A 19,938-nucleotide genomic window follows, 5' to 3' on the forward strand; every position below is an offset into this window, starting at 1 on the left:
AGAGGTTCCAGTGCCTCTGTGGGCACCTGCACACACCATACATACCACTCGTGTACACTCACACACACACACACACACACACACACACACAAGCACACACAAATATTCTAATAGGGAAAGCTGTGCTGTTGCTTTGGGGTACCTTCTCCAAATGGCATTAGGCTTTAATGGTGAGAGCTGAGTCAGTATCTGCAGAAAAGACCTTTCATTCTATATTTTCCCAGTGCCAGAACCTTGAAAACATGGGTGCAGGGCAAGAAAGATGATCCAGTGGGGAAGGGTGCTTGTCTCACAACCTGAGTTTGATCCCTGGAACCCATGTGGTGTAAGGACAGAACTGACGTCTACAAGTAGCCCTCTGGCATTCACATACACATTACACACATACATATGTACATAATACTGTATCAACACAAATAAAACAAAAACCAGGCATGCACTAGCCAAGTGTCTTGCTCCTCTGAGGCTCTCTGGTCAGGTGAGATGCATGGGTGGGGCACTGGCTATAGAACATGCTACTCTGTTTTCCAAAGTTCCAAAAGCTACTGAGATCTCTCGCCACTTTTTTTTTTTTTTTTTTTTTTTTTTTTGGTATTTAGTCTGTTATCTAGTAGAATCTTATTTTTTAATGTTTATTTTTTGTGTTTTTTTTTATTGTACATAACAATCCTAGTTCCCTCTTTTCCTCTCTTCCCACTCACATGCACACCGACCACCCTCCCCTCCGCCCTCCACTCCACATGTAGGGCAATGCTATCCAAGAGGGATCAACAAAATCTGTCAAGTCATTTGGAGTAGGGACTAGGCCTTCTCTCCTGTCTCTAGGTTAAGGGAGTATCCCTCCATGGGGAATGTGCTCCCAAAGTCCTTTTGTGCACCAGGAATACATCCTGGTTCCACTGTCCAAGGTCCCTTTGACTGCTCAGGCCTTCTAGCTGAGACCCATGTTCAGGGGGTCTGAGTCAGTCCCATGCTGGCTTCCCAGCTATCAGTCTGGGGGCTCGTAAGCTCCTCCTTGTTCAGGTCAGCTGTCTCTATGTGTTTCCGCATCCTGGTCTTGTCCTCTCGGCATCTGGATTCTAGTTCGACTCAGTGTTGTGCGCGTTTGCTTCTGTTTCCAACAGGTACTAGATGAGGGCTCCATGATAGTGGATAAGTTAGTCATCAGGGAAGGGCATTTATAGTAGCCTTTCCACTGTTGCTCACATTGTTAGTTGGAGTCAGTCTTGTAGGTCTCCAGACATTTCTTTAGGTTCAGGGTTCAGTTTTCTCTTCAAACCAATAATGGCTCCCTCTTTTATTCTCTCTCTCTCTCTCTCTCTCTCCTATTCCTCCCCTAACTCAGTCTTCCTAGTCCCACGTGCTTTCCTCTCCTCCCGTTCTCTTTCTCCTAGTTCCCTCTCCCCTCACTGCCCCCCCCAACTTCCCATGTGCTCTGGGGAACTTGTCCCTCCCCCCTTCTGTGAGGGACCTTATATGAATCAGGGCTCCATTACCTGATCCCTTCATTTAATGAGACCTACAAAGTTCCTCTGACCTAGTGACCACTCACCTCCTCCCGTTGTGTCACTTCCTTGACTGTACACGGTCACTGTCATTGAGAAGATCTGGATGTCTCCATGGCTGCAGGGCTCAGGAGACTGTGCTAGGGGCTCCAGAATCTTCTTACTGTTCATTGTCCCTCGCAGGATCTCCCATATCTCCCATCTCCAGACCGGTGCGCTGCTTCCAAAAGATATCACTAGGCGAATGTGTGATGACACAAAACCTGTCTGTGCATTGATGTCACAAGCAGCACCTGCACAGACTTGGAATGGGAGGAACGGTGAGAGTATAATTCCAAACATGCCTGGAGCCAGGTAGTGGTGGTGCTGGGCAGTGGTAGCACATGGCTTTAATCCCAGCACTTGGGAGGCAGAGGCAGGCAGATCTCTAAGTTCAAGGCCAGCGTGCTCTAAAAATCGAGTTCCAGGACAGCAAGAGCTATACAGAGAAACCCTGTCTTGAAAAACCAACCAACCAATCAACCAACCAACCAAACAAACAAACAAAACCACCTCCAGGGTCCCACCTTGTGATTTTGCCCAGTCACTTTGCCTGTGGACCTTGTTTTCCATTCTGTGTTACAAGGAGTGAAAGGAAGTTCGTATATTGCCATCCTGTGGCCCAGAGCCTTCTGATGGCTTCTCATTGTCCTCAGAATCAGACCATGTGTCCTTTCCAGCCTGTGTGGCAAGCAGCAGCATGCTATGACTTCCCACTCCTGGTGGACTGATCGTCGTATAACCACTGATGGTAACTGGTTCACTTCTGACTAATGTAATATGGCAAGAGCAGCAGGATGCTACCCTGTCTCTGTGGGCATGAGTTGTATGAACACATGGCTGGGTGGGCCCTGTAGAATAGACATGCATTTCTCACAGGGCTGGTAGCGGCAAGTCTGAGATCAGGGTGCCAACACTAACCGTAAAGTCTGGCTACGAGGTTTTAGACTGCCAATTCCTTGCTGTTATTTCTCACAAGGCTGAAAAAAGGGGGAGAGATCTCCAGGTGTCTTTTCAAGAAGAAATTGGTCCTTTCATGAAGACTCTACCCTCATAACTTAGTTACTTCCCTGAGGTCCCACCTTGTAATGCCATCACTGTGGGGACTAGGATTCAGTGTAAGCCTTTTGGGTACCACAAACATTCACTGTACTATAACTTCCAAGATTTAGTCAGTAAAAACCACTGCCCTCTCACCCTCCCATATGGGTCTTCCCTCCTTTCCTTTCTTTCCCACCTGCCCTCTTCCTTCCCCTCTCCCCAGTTCAGCCTCACCTCTATTTCTGTCTGTCATAATTCTCTAGCTGGGGAGCTAGAGCCAGGAGGCCACCTGCAGACAGACTTCCTTATGTGGGATGCCCATGTTGGAAGAGCCAGGGAGAGCTCAGGCCAGCTGACAGGAGCTAGAGTTCTCTGATATCCACACGAGTGAGTTTGCAACAGACTCTCCCAGCTCTAGCCTCCCCCGAGAGTGCCTCACCAGCATCCTGAGGGGCCTGAGACAGAGAGTCCCAGGGACACCAAATGTAGACTCCTGCTCCACAGCGCTGTGATAGATGCACTGTTAATGAGTTAACTGTGCTGGTGTTATAAGAAGAGCAGACAGTCTGGCCTCACAGGATCTGGCCCTACAGCCCCCTCGGACAGCCCTCCTGCCCCGTGCTGCCCCTCTACCGCCTCTGCCTGGCTCTGCCTGGCTCACCTCTGTCTGAGCATCTGTCCCAGTAGGCTTTGTGACTGACACACAGCTCCCAGGCTTGTGCTGATCACACAGCAAATGTCATTCAGTGAGGCCATTGCCCCCTCCCCTGTTCACCCTTATCCCCCCTCTTGTTTCCTTGCTTTGCTGTCACCGGGACACTTGTTCTTTCTTCTCACAAGCATTTTCACCCCTGGGCTGAGCATCTGCTCCAGGCCATTAGCCGAGGAGCCAAGACCAGCTGGTGATTTCCTGCAACCCATGTTAAGCCTACCATAGTGACTGGGGTGCCAAATAAATAAAAGGGAAAGCTATGGAACCTTCCTTTTGTCCCACTCTGATCAGCTCAGATGATAAGAGGAGACGCAAGTTTCTCTGAGGCAGGAGGATAGCCAGAATGATAGGTGACAGCTGTAACATTCTTAATGGCTTCATCATGACCCAAGGCATCACTGACACAGGAGACTGCCCACCCCCATTGACTAATCCTAGCCCAGGTAGGAGGCCCATAGCGCATATGATATGCTTTGTCTGTGATCTTAAGACTGTGGTTCTCCCAGGTCTCTGAGTAGCAGTGGAGGGACTGTAGGAACCTCCCTCACACCTAATACCCTTCTTCCTCTTGGTGGTCCAGTTCACTCACAAAACCTTACCACTTCAGCAAAGACATTGATTGTCCCTACTGCCAAATAAGTTCCCTGGGGATCCAGCAATGCTGGTCTTATTCCAGGATCAGGATCCAATGCTCTGGAACCTTCTGTCCTATAGTGAGTTCTTATGTTTCCAAAGCCCGAAGCCTCTTTCCACACTAAATAACCTCCAAGGGGATAAAAGCATTTCCCCAAGGGCCCAGAGCAGTGAGTGACCCATTGATGAAGAACTTAGGCTAAAAGATACTTCCTAAGCATGGGGAATTGTTACAGGCATATTCTCCAGGTCCCCCAATTCATAAAGGAGAAAACAGGCTTTCTACTCTGCAGCTTCTATCTACACTAGTAAATATCATAGGGAAGAAGCATGGTAGTTCTGGGTGCTCAGACTCTACGACCATAAGGCTGTCTTCTTGAGGCTTTCTGGAGACCTTAAGGAGTCCTAGAATGTTGCTATGGGACAAGATGCCACAGCCCTGTACAGAGGATGGTACCTTCAACCTCACTTCTTCCTGGGGCTGTGGAACAGAACTCACTACATCCTCTGCATCTGGCCACTTCCTGTGATCTAGGTCAGTCTCTGTATCTTTCTGGGACTCAGTTTCCTGAATGCCCAGTGTCAGGTTGGCTGTAGAACTGCATAAGAGTGCACTGGTAAAGTTGCTATGTTAGTCTCATCAACACAGGATGGGGTGCTGGAATGGCGGGGGGTCAGGTGTACTGAGCTTTGCCATCTCAGGCAGATGCCTTGGCCAGGCTTAGTGTCCATAACCAGGCATGCACAAGAAGCTCTGCCTGGACTGAGAATCAGGCAAGCTGGTGAGTTCCTGCTTCAATGTGTAGCAATGATGCAGAGGAAAGGCTGGTCTCAAGAAAGCAGCTGCTTACCACACCTGCTGGTTCTGGTTACACACATTCATCATTGGAGCCAGGAAATGATGTCATCTTGCTTAAGCATGAGGACTGAAGATGGAGGAGAAATAGTCCCCCAAAGAAAACCTGAGATGATATTCCCAACAGAAGAGGGCTTGGTGTTGGCCAGGCAAAAGCTCTAGGTCTCAGTCTGTACATACAGACTCATCTGCCTCTGCCACTAAGCACATGAGGATGTCCTGGAGAACGGATGTGCCTTTTCCAAGGTCACATAGTAGCAAATCTCAGACCCTGGTTAGTATTAGCTGTGGCTATGTGCTATGTGTACAGTCAGGTATCACTTAATAATGAGGGCATGTTGTCTTAGATAGTGTTCTATTGCTGTGAAAAGGCACCATGACCTCCTTTGTGTCCTGCTTATCCTGTTTGGACAGCATACTGTCAGCAGTCGAGTCAAGGACAGTTCCTTGCCCAGTGACTAGCTTTGCCACATTGCCCTTTTTTTTTTGAAGTAAATTGGTGCTGTCAGGAACAGACATGTCTCATATACACAGCATAACAAAATAGCCTTATACCTGTGTCAACATACAAAAATTCATACCAGTGTAAAATATTTGAGATTAATAGTTACTTTTTATTTTAAAGCAGATTCAATAATCTACCCTTTTATCCCATCATTCCTATTTTCTTTTCAGAATGAGATCTCTGAATCTAATCATGTTTTTTAGTTTCCTCCCTGACTATGACCAATAACAAAACCAACCCCCCTAAACAATAATAAACGGCCATAATCCATTGAGCAACCAAAACCTACCAATCCCACTTATTGGAAATATTGGTGTTGTGTTGTCTAGACTGTTTCCTGTTGTCTAGGGGTGACAGCATCTCTAGGGGACCCTGAGAAAATTTGGATAATGATCAAGTCCTGGGATAGTTAGCTAGGATTTTTTGTTTGCTTGCTTGCTTGCTTGTTTTTTGCTGTTTGTTTGTTTGTTTTGTCTCTGTGTGATGGGAAAATGCAGGACCCGAAGTCCTGGCTGGAGAAGTACATGAGGCTGGACCATCTCAGCTAACAGTTTTGAAGTTCTTCTGGGTGTAAAATTTTGAGGAAACTGCAACAGAGGCATTCTGAGAGGCTGGATCACCTGGGCTACTTGCCTTTATTGGTGTCCTTTTTTTTCCCCCTAAAAACACACAGACTTCCAAAGGTAACATACATATCTGCATTAACACAAGTATGGAATGTGAAGTATGCACAAGTCAGCTAAAGACTTTTGTTGTTGGTTGTTCTATGTTTGAACAGGTAAAAGGAATCTGTTAACTTTATACATCTGTTTGGACCGTATAACCAAACTGTAATATAAATCTCCATCCATGTCACATGAAAGGATGGCTGGCATGGAATAATAAGTCGTCAGAACTCCGTAGTCAACAAGCTTTATCATGTCTCATCCAGTCTCAGAGCTGTTCCCATGTTGAGGGATCAGCATACATGTTACTTGTCTTGTAATTTATTTTATTTTTTTCTTTATGTCTCTAGTCAAGATTTTCATGAGGTATCCCCTTGAACAAATCTGGCCTTTATTAATTTTGCAGAAATCTATAGCTTTTTGTAACCTGTGGAAACAAAAGCAAAACTTCTTCCCCAACACAACATATTTTCTGACTTCCATTCTGAAGACATTCTTAAAATATATAGGTTGGTCTAATTTAGCAGTTTCCATAACCTAACATCTCTCATAAGTTATTGTTTTTGTTCATTAGCATTCTAAAAATTTAAAGTTAACAAAGCACTGTGTATGACCCACATGCTCTGTGTTATGGTCTTTCCCATCCTTCCATGGCTTATTTCTTTTGTATTGCTTTACTCTCTCTTTAAAGACTTTACTTTGTACTCCAAGAGCTTGGCCCATTGGTTAATTGTGGATCTCTGCATCTGCTTCCATCTATTTCTGGAAGAGGGATCAAGCTTCTCTGGGGTTGTGGATTGTAGTCTGGGTATCTTTTGTTTTATGTATGGAGCCCTTTCTATATAGAGAGATACCTTGCTCAGCCTAGACACAAGGGTGTGGGGGTTGGGGAGGTGCCTTGGTCCTGCCTCAATGAGATGATGGGACAGACTTAGTAGACTTCCTATAGGAGGCCTTACCCTCTCCCAGGAGCAGATGGGAGGTTGGGTAGCAGGAGGAGAGGAGAGGGGGTACTGGGATTGGACTGCAAAAAATAAATTAATAAAAAATACACATTAAAATTTTTTAAAAAAAAGACTTCACTTTGTTATTTTTAATCTATTATTTCTATGACTGTCTATACCCATTTTCTTTTCTTTCTTTAGCACCAAAGCACATTTTTAACTGTTTAGAGGTTTTCTTGGTCTGGACCTGAATGTTTGCACATCTGTAGCCTTCTCTGGCTGCATGGCACAAACCTTAAACTACTAAGCAACACTAGGGCTAGGCCCTCTGTTGCATGGCTCCATTTAGCACATGGTCTGACAGCTGGCTTCACCCACCTCCCATTGGTGAGAGTTCAAGTGCTTGGTAGCAGGGTCTCTTAAAAGAGCTGTGCCTCTGCAAGCAATAGGCACCCAGCCTACTTGCAACTTTTTCTCAGCTTTCTTACATTGGGCACCATACAACCACAAAGCAGAGGCAGGGTGAGGGACTGAGAAGAGCAAGCATGCTAACTGGAAATGGTGTAGGCTTTAGAAACCTCAAAGCCCATTCCTAGTAACACATCTTCTTCAACAAGGCCACACCCCCTAATCCTTCACAAACAGTTCCACCAATTGTGGGCCAGGCATTCAAACACATGAGCCTATGGGGGCATTCTGAGTCAAACCACCATGACAATGTATCTTGACGTTTGAAACCACTTCTAACTACTTCGCCCATCCTCCGACATGTTCTGCTCTACCTCCTCCTTCTTTTGGTCTAATCAGTGCTACCTGCTAGAATGTGGACTGATCTTGTTGGCTTGGCCTTTAACAGGTTTTGTGCAGGTACCTATTGCTACAGTGAGTTCAGGATTACTAGTGGCCATGCCATATCCAGTATTTATTTCACAGTGCCCCTCCCTGTTCTCTAATATCCTTTCCATGCCTTCTTCTGTGATGCTCCCTGAGCCTTGGCAGGTCTAATACAGAAATCTCATGTAAGGCTGAATACTCAACAATCAGTTATTCTTGGCACTCTGACTAGTTATGAGTTTCTATGGCTGCCTAATTTTAATTTTCTTGTTTTTAGGTTCACAGATCTCGTCTATTTGCTCTCGGCTGTCCCCATCCCGATAATTGCAGTTTTCAGATTAGAATGTCCATTTGGCTCATGTATTTCCCATTTTTTATTGGTACACTGCTCTATTTGATTATGTGCTACCTTGAGGCACTCCTTTAATTCTTCGTGAATCATGTGAAGTCTAATGTGTAATCTGAATCAATTTTAATAATTGAGGTTGGAAAACAAAACAAAATGAAGGCCCTGTGATTGCCAGGGCTAACTACTGAGGGATTTCAAGGTGGCTTCCTAAAACTAAGCCAATGAAACTGACATTCAGTGTATTATTCTATTCATTAAGTGATGTCTACTCCAAGCTGTGTGTTCCATAGATTCCCTATAATGCAAGAAACAGATGAGGTGTCTGGCTTCTCTTTGCTTGCCTCAGAGGGGTGATGTGTAGAACAGGAAGAATATAATGAATGGGAAGCTTAAGATGGTAATACCCTAAGAGAAAAGGAGTAAAGTGGGGTAAAGACAGACTGATGTACATGTATAGACATGATGATGCTCCAAGGGCTGAACCAGGACACTGAATTACAGCAGCAGAGATAGAGTCTGGTGTAGTTCCCAAGCACAAAAAGACTTACAGAACCAGAAAAATCAACCATGTTTCACTTTTTGTTAACCAACTTGACTGACTGTACTGACTCATCACTTGAGTTGCTGTTGTTACAGTTGATTGTTCTCCATTAGCAGTGGAAGCCTGTTTAGCAAATGATTCATTACTTTTAAAGGCTAGTCAATGCCCAATATATCACCAAGAGTCCATTAAATATTTTTTGCTCTTACCTACTTATTAGCAGAGGCACATGGAGGGCAGAATCTGTGCCATACAATCACTTGCCAAGATGAATGTGGATTTCCCACCATCTAAAAAGACAGGTGAACCACACTGTCCAAAGATCATGTAATTGCTTAATTTCTCACCATTTTTTTTAATTCCAGAGGCCACACATTTTCATCTGTATCACAGTCTAGGCTATTATTCCAGCTTCATTTGGTGAAATTGTCTCATTAGTATATTAATGCTTTTAAAAAAGCATAGTTTGGGATTTAGCTCAGTGACAGAACACTTGCCTAGTGAGAGCAAGTCCCTGGAGGTTTGGTTTCTAACACTCGGGGCGGGGGGGGGGGAGATAAAATCTCACACACACACACACACACACACACACACACACACACACACACACACCAAAAAACAAAAGAAAACATAAAATAAAGGAAAACAATGAAAGCCAAGGAAACTAACACATACAAACTTTGAGCTGGCAGGATGGTCCAGTGGGAAAGATACTTGCCACCATGCCTGAAGACCAAAGCTGGATTCTCAGGCCCATGTGGTAGAAGAGACCAACTCCTATAGGTTATTTTCTGATCACACACATGTTATAGCAAACATGTGTGTGCATATACACAAAATAAATAAATACAAAATAAAATGTAATGAAAAATTTTGAGATAGAGTCTCACTATCCTGGAATTCCCTGTGAGAACCCAGCTGGTCTCAAACTCACAGAGATCCACCTATCTCTGCCTCCTGAGTGCTGGGATTTAAAAGGATGTGCCACCCTGCTTAACTTCATACAATTTATTTTTACTTTATGTGCATTGGTGTCTTTGACTGCATGTATGTCTGTTGGAGTTACAGACAACTGTGAGCTGCCATGTGGGTGCTGGGAATTGAACCTAGGTCCTTTGTAAGAGCAGCCACTGCTCTTAACCACTGAGCTGTCTCTCCAAACCCTTTATCAAAATTTCCTAAATTAAAAAAAAAAAAAATATTATTCCTTCTAGATGTGGTGGTGTCTCATGCCTTTAATCCTAGCACTTGGAAATCAGAGGTAGGCTGATCTCTGTGAGTTCCAACACAGCCTGGTCTACCTGGGGAATTCCAGGACAGACGGGCTTTGTAGAGAGAATGTGTCTAAAAAACAGCAAAACACATGTGTACGTATGTTAGTGTTTATGAGTGTGTATGTGCATGTGTGTGTCTGTGTGTGGTTGTGCATGTGTGTGTGTGTAAATTCTGTCTTTGTCACAACAAATTACTGCTTCATCCTCTTAGAGTATCATCTGCTCATTTGTGTTGTCCATGGTATTTAACAGGTTAAAATTTTTATAATTTTTCTGTGGATATGCCTTTAGCTATAATTATCTATGTGAAGGGGAAATATTCTCTTTATCCATGAGCACAAACACTGATGCTGAAAGACTGTTGTAACTTAACATTAGGATACAACAAAACCAGTCAGACATGCTGCCCAGCATACTAAAACTGCAGTGCATTCATTTCATGGCAATAGTTGTAATCTTGCCATCAAACATACAAAAGCAAATGCAGTATGCTGACATGTTCTTATTATGTAGTTATGGAGAAAACATTTCTACTTACTTAGACACTCATCTATGTGAAAATGCAAACATTTACCATCCTGCTGAGAACTCTTGGGCTCCTAAGACCAAGCCCACAAATATTGCTTTGCCTATTGGAGGCCTGGCTTTCATATTGTCAGGACTGTAGCCCTGACTAGTGCCAAGTGATGTGTGGGCATGGCACACAGACCATAAAAATCAGTCACTTTGTAATGACAGTGCCCATGTGGCATGCCAAAGCTGTATGTAACCCATAAGTCTCAGAATCTCAAAGAAATGAGGTTTGGCCTTTTCAGACTCGATATGGGGTGAGAACTGAGAGGGTTACTGAGTACCTCCGAGGGCTGTGCTTTACTTTAGCACTAAGGAAAGATCCTAACAGAGTTACCAATTTTGTTTTGAACATCTAGCCATTGCCTAACAAGGAAATGATGTGCTCTGGGTACCACACTGGAGAAAACTGACTAATCCGAGTTTGCTGGGAGGGAAAAAGCGTGACCTTGAGCCCAAAGAAAACATTAGGAAGGTTTGGCAGCATGCTCCAAACACTGTGGGAGCTCCCTCCCCAAAGGGAGAGTTATATTCCTCCTCTCCAGCCTCTGAGTTGGAACCCAAAAAATACACTCTAGAGAGGGCCTTTTGGATAATGGAACTATGACATTCAGAGATGCCTTTCTCATAAGCATGGTCTCATGGGAGCTGGTTGAGGAGGCTTTGTAGTTGAACTGGCTGACATCAAAGGCATCTGGAGCAGTCACATTCCTCACTGACAAGTCACATTCCTCCAGTCTACTCTCTACCTCACCATCTCTAAGTGTGGATGGGGACAGAGTACCTGGTGGCTTCCCAGGAAGGAAGCATTTGGGGGAAGAAGCAGGAAGGACTTTCAGAAATCTAATGAGAGAAACTATATGGCTATCTAGTGACAGAATCAAAATCAAGGCTCTGTATGAACAACTGGCACTTTCATGGACACTGTGTGTCCCTTCACTACAATCAACAGATTGGAATCCCACCCCTCAGTTGTGATGGTGTTAGGAGGTGGGGCCTTTGGGAGATGATGTAGGTCATGAGGGCGGAGTCTTCATAGATGGGGCCAGTGCCTTTATAAAAGAGATCTCAGTGAGCTCTCTGCACATTTGTCACTATGTGAGAAGGAGAGGGGAACCCCACAAGAGGACACAATGAGGAGCCAGCAGTCTGCAGCGCAAAGGAGGGTCCTCAGCAGAACCGGACCAAACTGGCACCCAGATCTCGGGCTTTCAGCCTCCAGAACCGTAAGAAATAAATTTTTGTTTGTAAGCCACACAGTCTGTGGTGCTTTGTTATAGCAGCCTAAATGACTGAGGTATCACCAGCCTGCAACTGGTACCCACTTTGCTGATTTACAGATGTATAGCTCTTCATGAAGTTTTGCTGTTTTTGTGCTTTTAATGTATTGCCCTTTGGGGAGGCTTTTATTTCACTCATTGGGAGTAGAGACAGGTGGCATAGCAGCACAGAAAGTGTTGGACTTGAGCCCTTCGCTCATTCATTCATTGCAAATATTTGCTGCCAGCTTGTATGTGCCCGGCGCCAGAGCATGTAGTCATCGTGATCCCGGACCCACCTTGAATACACAAATGGCTCTGTAACGAGCAAGCGGCGAAGTTTACAAAGGGGTTTAGACGCCAAGTTCTGGAGCATGCGCTGTAGTAGGAGGAGCAATCAAATCAGCAGAGTAACAGGAGTTTCCTCTTGAGTATTACTCTGGACCAAGCCCTGCCCCAACCCCAGGTGTTAGAATGCAAATTACAAAGCGTCCTGCTTTAAGGAAACTGCTGTGGGGAGCAAGGGCTCCAGCTTTAAATGAAAGACCTGAAGGGAGAATTGGGAGATAAAATATTGGGTTAAAAGAACTTCAGGGAGTCCTTTGAAAGCAATGATTTCTTTCAAAGTCCTCAAGTGGTTAAGCACTAGGGCAAGTAAGGTATCCTGTGGTGTAGTGGGCAATGGAGAATTCCAGTAACCATATGTACCCGTGTCCATTGCTGAAAAAAAACGGAAACATCTTGCCCTCCTTGTCTCTGGATGGGGTTGCTTGTCGGGGCATTTCTAGCAGTATTTAAATCCACAGGGCCCAGCAAACAATTCCCAACTTCCATTTTATGACAAATATTTTAAAGTCTCTGCTCATTTACTCCTGACATAAAATTAACAGCTCTCCTGACCTTGAAAAAGAAAAAAATCACATAGAAAACTTATTGTAAAATTATGCAGAAAGTAATTCGTGTTTATATAGAATAGAGGTTTGTCATCTACACCAATAGCTGGCAAGGCATTCACACTTCGTTTGGAACAAGGGGAACTTAACTGACTACTTGCACAAGGAGCATCCAGGTACTGGTCCAGACTAACTGCCTAGTCGTTGTGACAACTAAAAATATCCTCATGCTCTGGGGGCAAGAGCCTCACCCTTGGTGGACCTCTGATTTATAGGAACTGACCCGATGGCCCCAAGAGGTTCTTTTGCTACTTACTGGGTTAGCTCTGTCATGGAAAGGGACCCAGGCTGGAAAAGCCAAAGGGCTTTGAAATTCAGTTCAGTGTGACCTTGGACTTTGACAGTGGATAGAGTCAGGGCCTGTAATGCTGCCTGGGTGGCACATTTCAAGAATCCTAACTCCTCTTCCCTTTCAGTGTGTGCTAGCCGGTGCGGGTGCGGAGTGAGTGCCTCCCATGTTCCATGCAGTTTCTTGTCTCTGCTTTTCCCAGCCGCTATTACAGCATAATTTTTGTACCAATAGGTTTAGCCATTATTTCAGTTTGGTACCTGATTGCCTTGTTTAAAGTGCTAGTTACCACAACCTCATGCCCTGCCAAACATTTGGGCCTCTCAGCTCCCTGGTAGTGCTTAGTGTCTATATACCCAGTCACCGTCTGTATTGCAAGCCTTGTCTAAGGCTGAGCTGTATGAATGTCCAGCAACTCACAGGGAAGGGGGTGAAGATGGTCTCTTAGATTGCACAGGCTCTCCCCTATTGGTTCTCTGCACAATATGCTCTTAAAGCTTTCATTATCCCCCTTTCCCACTGTTGGTGGCTCTGCGGCCTCAGCTGCCTCCCTGATCACCCTGCTGGGGATTAGGGCCTTTCAGCTGACTCACCTTGGAAGCCTTTGTGGGAAGCTTAGGGGTTTTGCTTGATCAGCATACCCTGAGCTCCACCGGGGCCTGAATTTCATCAGGGCCCTGGCAATCCCTCCCCTTTGTTTTGCGTTTTGTTTTTGCCCCCTTTTTCCTTACTCAGTTAAAACAAACACCGTGTCTAGAAATTTCTATTTGTTCACGGGGCTGCAGTAACAGAAGAGGAGCGATGATGCCATTAATGATTAATCAAAAATAGAGCTACCCAGAGGTTCCTTTTGTTGTGGATCTAATTTTCCTGACCTTGTGTAAGCAACTAGTGGCCAAGAAGCAGGGTTCCACCCACATGTAGAACCAACTCAGCACGTGGCAGAGTGGCAGGCAGGAATGCTGGCAATGTCACTTGCTGCTAAACAGCTAGGAGAATGAAGACTCAGTTAAGTGGCGCACTGGGGAGATGAAATGCAGGGCCCTTGGCTGCTTTTCCATGAGACCACCTCTGAGGAACAAAGCACAGTCTGGAAGCTCAGCTAAGAGAGCAGTTGTTTTTAGGTGGGGAGAGTGAGAGAGGGTCTCTGAGATGTATCACCCATGGCATCTGGTTATGTCACAGCAAGTCCCTGCAGTTCACAGATGGATCAGAAAGTGATGGAAACCAGAGTTGTGTGGTGCTTTGTGTTTTCTTTTGGAGAGACAACATAAAGAAGCAACAGATATATTTGGGTAGAAGGCAAGATGGCGGCAGTTGAGGTCTCACAAAATGCCACTTGAGATTTGGGAGGGGGGATTTGCAATGCCCCCCCAGCAGCTGTGAGAGGGAGGATGAAGAGTATGTGGTTCTTGGGTTGTACTATAAAGATGTGTCGTAAGAGGGTAAAAGCCATAGATATGTGTTTGGAACAAGGCCCTTACTGGGCTTGCTGAACTATTATGGGGGTAGGGGTAGAGTGCCCTGCCAAGAGCTCTGGGTCCTCCTGCCTTGGACAGGAGGCCTGGTGCCTCCACTGTGGCTCTATCCATAAAAGTAGGCTGTCCTGATGAAGGACTTTGGGTGGAGGGATCTGTTTGTTTGTTTTTTTGCCCTGAAATTCACTATATAGACTATGCTGGCCTATGGACTCACAGAGGTCTGCCTGCCTCTGCCTCCTAAGTGCTGGGTTTAAAGGTGCCACCATGTCCAGCCTGGTAGAGGTTTTCTATCTCCATCTTTCTGAGCTCAGGATAATGTGTGCAGTGGGGCTGTCTTACCTCGCTACACTTCGGCCTTGCTTTGCACTTCCTTTTCATGACAAACTCCCTTTGGTGAAGCCTCTGAAGGCACACATAATCTACCAGGAAACTCCCTCCTGCAAAAGCCACGTGAGCAGGGCTCTGAGGACCTGTCTGCAGCCTTGGAGATGAGAAATATGTATGTTCTTCTCCTGAATGGAAGATCCACACGTTTGCTCCCCACCTCTACTCACAGTAACCTAAGATGAGCTTGGCCTTTTCCTGGGGAAGAATATCTTTGAATGACATTTTATCTATTGCAAAACTCTGCTCTTTGGTTCTAGGTTTCTCTATGGTAGTTTTTTTTCAATATGTATTCAGTATGGGACTTGACTCTGTAAAATCCTGTGTCTACATGTTGTTTTCACACATTCTGGCATACTGTTCCACAAAAGGATAACTGTTACGAATAAGGTTTTCCCCGGCCGGCCTGGACCCCCATAGCACCAGCCCCAAATAATACATACAGAGACCCTGTATTAGATATAATTCTGTTGGCCAGTTACTCGTTTCTTATCAGCTAGCTCTGTCTTAATTATTAACCCATTTCTTTTAATCTAAGTACTTCCACTGGTCTCATCTTACCACAGAGTGGGGGCCGGCAGTTCTGCTCTCTCCAGACTCTCCATGTTGACCCCTTCCTACTACTTCCTCGAATCCTCCTTGTCTCCTAGTCCCACCTATCTTGCTTTCCTATTGGCCAACAGTGCTTTATTCATTAACCAGTATGAGAAACATATTTACAGAATGACATCTCCCATCAGATAACAACCCTGAGTCTAAAGAGTAGCCCGTCTAAGCTGGACATGGTAACACATGCCTGTAATTCCAGCACTTGGGAGTGTGAGGTAAGAAGATAGTTGTAGGCTAGCCTCAGCCACATAACGAGCTCCTGTCTCAAGGAAAAAAAATCTTCATAATTCTGAATTCCAACTTTAAAGCAAGCAACCAAACAAGATCACATAACTTCCTTGCTAAAAATCCAGCTACTTAAAGACTCCTCCTGATACGTCTCAGTTAAATCTATCTATAGAACAGACACTTTGTCCAAGAATATATATAAAGGCCAGTATATACATGAAAGATGCTCTATGTCTTTAGTCATGGGGAAAGGCAAGTGAAAGCCCCTGTGCTACATCCCTCAGTATATAGTCTCAACATTCTATCCATCCACTCTAATGCTCCAATAAAAAAGACTGGTGATAGAGGTGATGGGGGCTGGTGAGATGGCTCAGCAGTTAAGAGCCTTTTCTTCCAGAGGTCCTGAGTTCAATTGCCAGCAACCACATGGTGGCTCACAACCATCTATAATGAGGTGCCCTTTTCTGGCCTGCAGGCATACATGCAGGCAGAAATATATATATATATATATATATATATATATATATATATTTTTTTTTAAGACTGATGGTGCTGAATACAGGGAAGGAGTGGGTGTGGCCACTTAAGATTGTACTCTGACATTTATATATAATTATATATTATATAGTTAAGGATACATATAAGTATTATTCATATATGTAAATATATAATTAAGTATACATTTATCTTACATCCTAACATTAATTCTACTCCCAGGTATGTATGTGAAAAAACCATTTGACTACACAATGGTTATTCATAGAAGCTTGGTTCAGAACAGCCCCAGATTAGAAACAACGAAAATACACATGAAATGTGACATATTCATATAGTGACATAATACCCAGCCATCCTGCTGACTATTGATAAGTACAACATAGAATGATTCACAAAAGAGTTACACTAAGTGAAAAACCAGGCACAAAAGGCTTCTTATCATGTGATCTCATGCATATGGTACTTTAGAGAAAACAAAACTGTGGTGACAGAAATCCCATCAGCAGCCATCAGGAGTAGTGGGTAGAGGGAGGGAACAAAAGTAGGTAGAGGGCACAGGGGAACTTCTAGGAATGATGAGACTAGTTCTGCATCTTGATAGTGATGGTGGCTGCACATTGGATACTTTGTTAAAATTCATCAAACTGCACACTTGAAAATATTTGTGTGTGGCAACTATTCATAAATAAAGCTGGTTATAGAAAACTAGCTACAGCACATGCCTTTTCTTTGTATATAGGATACTGCAAACAGGGAACAAACAGGGGACACCTTTACAAGCATAAAGGATCTCAAACATAGGGTCCATGCACATCATTTTATGATGTATTTCGTACTGAACTCAGTATAGTCCTATGCCCACAGGCATCCTCTCAATTCATAGATGTTGCTTTGATTCCTCACCCCAACCTGAATGTGGAGCCAGGGCATGTCATGAGTATTGCAGAGTCCAAATAGGGAGCTGGCTGTATTCTAGATCTGTAAAAGCCACTGCCATGTTTGGAGTAGATTAGGGGTCAGGGCAGTGAGAAAGCATGAGGTCTCTATAGTAGGTTGTTTTTACTCTTTGCTCGTTTGGTGGGGGGGGGTCTGCCACCTTTCTTGTGCCTTGTTATTGACCATTCAGCTCTTTATTAGACCAATCAGGAGTTTTAGACAGGCAAAGTAATACAGCTTCACATAATCAAACAAATGCAAAATAGAAGAATGCAACACATCTTTGCATCATTAAACAAATGCTTAACACAGCATAAACAAATGCAGCACATCTTAAAATAATATTCTACAAGTCTCTGAATCCATACAGTGGCAGCCTTGGGAACAGGGAACAGGGCAGGAAGAAAGATATCTGAAACAGACTGAAATAGAATAAAGGAGATGTAGAGAACTTGGTTTCAGAGAGAGACATTTGGGCAGATTTAGGCAGGGGCCAGATGTGAGATTATGAAAGGGAACCTTGTTCAAAGAACATTTCTGGCCAAAGTCTTAGGACAGAACCTACTGAGCACAGGATATCTGGCTTTTCATGATCTCCTTCTACTACAGCTTTTCAATGAATGGAAAGTTCCTTAAGCACAAGGCTTAAGGAAGTTTTGCTATTTGCCACACACTTTTGCTATTTGACAGCAGGTATTGAGTTCATAACAGTTAATTATCCACTCACCCATTGATGGATATTTATGCTATCTCTATTTTTTAGGCATTGCAAGAAAAGCTGATTTAAACATCCTTGTGCAGGTCTGTGGTGGATAAACCCTTTCTTTTGTTTTGAGTCAATATCTGAGAGTGGACTTGCCATCCACACAATGGAGCAGAGGATATAAATTCAATGAACAAAGGATATAAACCAGTAGTATATGCAACAACACAGAAGAATCTCAATAGAATCCTGCTGAGTGAAGAAAGCCACACCCTTCCCCCAAAAGACAATAAGATGGAATAATTACATTTATATAAAACCATAGAAAAAGCAAGCAGATCATTGTAAAAGTAAAAGAGCAGTTGCAGGACTAAGGAATGGGACGTGAGGTAAATATAGCAAGAGGGAGGACTTATAAGAGTGTGGCTGTGCTCGTTATGTTAATTTTTGTGATGGTTTCTCTGTTGTATGTACACCAAATTCATCAAATGTACATCTGAATCATGCAGCTTATAGTATGGCAAGTATTTCTCAGACTGTAAAAGACGCCGGTTGAGTAGGCAGCAAGCTCTCAGCAAAAACATACACAATGATGTGAAGTGTTCATGAGCTCAAGGCAAACCAGGCATTAAGTAAATGTTAGTGGAATTACTGCGAAGGGGTGAATAAATAGATATTCCACACTTTTAGAATGAATGAACGAATTTGACAAGTATGTATTTCATGCTTATTATATACTGGGCAGGATCCTAGGATCCCTGTCCTCCAACAGCTTTCATTTTAGGGTAGTGGATGAAAGTGATGCAGCTACACAGGTGCGAAGGAGATGTGACAGAAAAGGATAGAAAAAGACTGGTATTTTAGTGTCGCCACCCTCCTCCAAAGAGTGACCGAGAAGACAGCTGAAGATGGATTGTCTACGAGAATGAAAACAAACTACTGAGATGTTGAAGGGAATGAACTTTGTGGAAGGAAGGAGTATAAAGCCCACAGCCCGAGCGCCAGCCCGGCATGCGCACGCGCAGAAACCGCTAGGCGGCGTCGGTTTCCCCTCTCACCGGCGGACCCCGGAGTAGGCGGTGGTGGCCTGAGCGCCTGCGCTTGCGTAGAGCCGATCCGAGCCGGGCGGCCGAGGGGCGGGGCGTGGTGTGGTGGGGCGGGGCCTAGCGGGCGGGGCTTTAGGTGATTGCCAAGCCGCGGCTCGGGCCGTGCCGGGGAAACCGAAAGTGGGCGGCGGCCGGGTCGGGGGCCCTGGCGGAGGAGCCGGAGGGAGCCGGGCGCAGAGGCGCGGGCGCGGGCCACGGGGCCCCGGGACAAGGTGAGCTCAGGTCGGGGCGTGACAGGTGAGGGCGACGCGGGGCGGGCTGCGGGGCGGCAGGGCTCGGGCGGGACAGCGGTGTCTCAGGCCCCGGCCTGGTCCCCGACGCGGCGGGGTTCCAGAGCGTCGTGCGTGACGCCCCGGGACGTGGGCCGGGCGTACACCCGGGAGGCCGCGGTGCAGCGGACATGCAGAGGGGGGCGTGGGCGGCGCGCAGATCTGAACAAGAAGTGGCTCCCGGGCAGGAGCTACCGGCCGTGGCCGCCCGTGCGGGGCTGCGGTACCCGAGCTCTGCGCAGTTGTGCCTGCCCGCGGGCCACACTGCGGCGGTCTCCGCCCTCGAGACCGGCCCGTGAAGGCCGCGCACATCAGGCAGGACCTACATGTAGCCGTTCCTGTCAACCGTGAGCCCTGGGAAGGAAACACGCTTCCACGGAGAAGTTGTCTTGGAAGTCTGAGCTGACGGCTTTTCTCTTCCCATCCTCTTGTGGGGTATATCTCTATTAATAGCCAGGGCTACTACTCCCCAGTCATTTTGGGGAGCAGGGAGCTGTCTGTGTATAGATGTTAGTAAAGACACAACCCCAAAGGATTCTGATCCTGCCACTACAGACCAACCAAGGAAACCACTATTCTGGTTGGTAACCCCTGGAAATGCTTTAGTGATAGAAGTGAAATTTAGAACTAAAACCCTGTCACTTACCGGGTCCCCTGGCGTGGATGAAATTGTGGCATTCTACAGTGAGGCCTTTGCTGATATGTACTGGCATCTGGGCTTCAGCGCTTAATTGCACCCGTTCTCTGAGCCTGCT

General features: G+C 45.3%; 1 protein-coding gene across 3 annotated transcripts in view; it reads left to right on the top strand.

Annotated features, from left to right (window-relative positions):
• The first annotated feature begins 11,586 nt into the window (after nucleotides 1-11,586).
• The window catches only part of Tdrd7 (tudor domain containing 7), a 68,177-nt gene continuing 59,825 nt past the window's right edge, over nucleotides 11,587-19,938 (top strand). Inside the window, exon 1 of one of the 3 annotated variants that reach the window (XM_051187730.1) lies at nucleotides 11,587-11,694. In XM_051187730.1, coding sequence (XP_051043687.1) covers nucleotides 11,602-11,694 — 93 coding nt within the window. In that variant the 5' untranslated portion in view covers nucleotides 11,587-11,601. Of the gene's footprint in view, nucleotides 11,695-18,973; nucleotides 19,127-19,351; nucleotides 19,619-19,938 lie in introns of those variants that run through there. The other 2 variants (XM_051187731.1, XM_051187732.1) reach the window with 2 other exon arrangements.

This window comes from Phodopus roborovskii, unplaced genomic scaffold (genome assembly GCF_943737965.1).
Source record: "Phodopus roborovskii unplaced genomic scaffold, PHOROB, whole genome shotgun sequence".
NCBI lineage: Eukaryota > Metazoa > Chordata > Mammalia > Rodentia > Cricetidae > Phodopus > Phodopus roborovskii.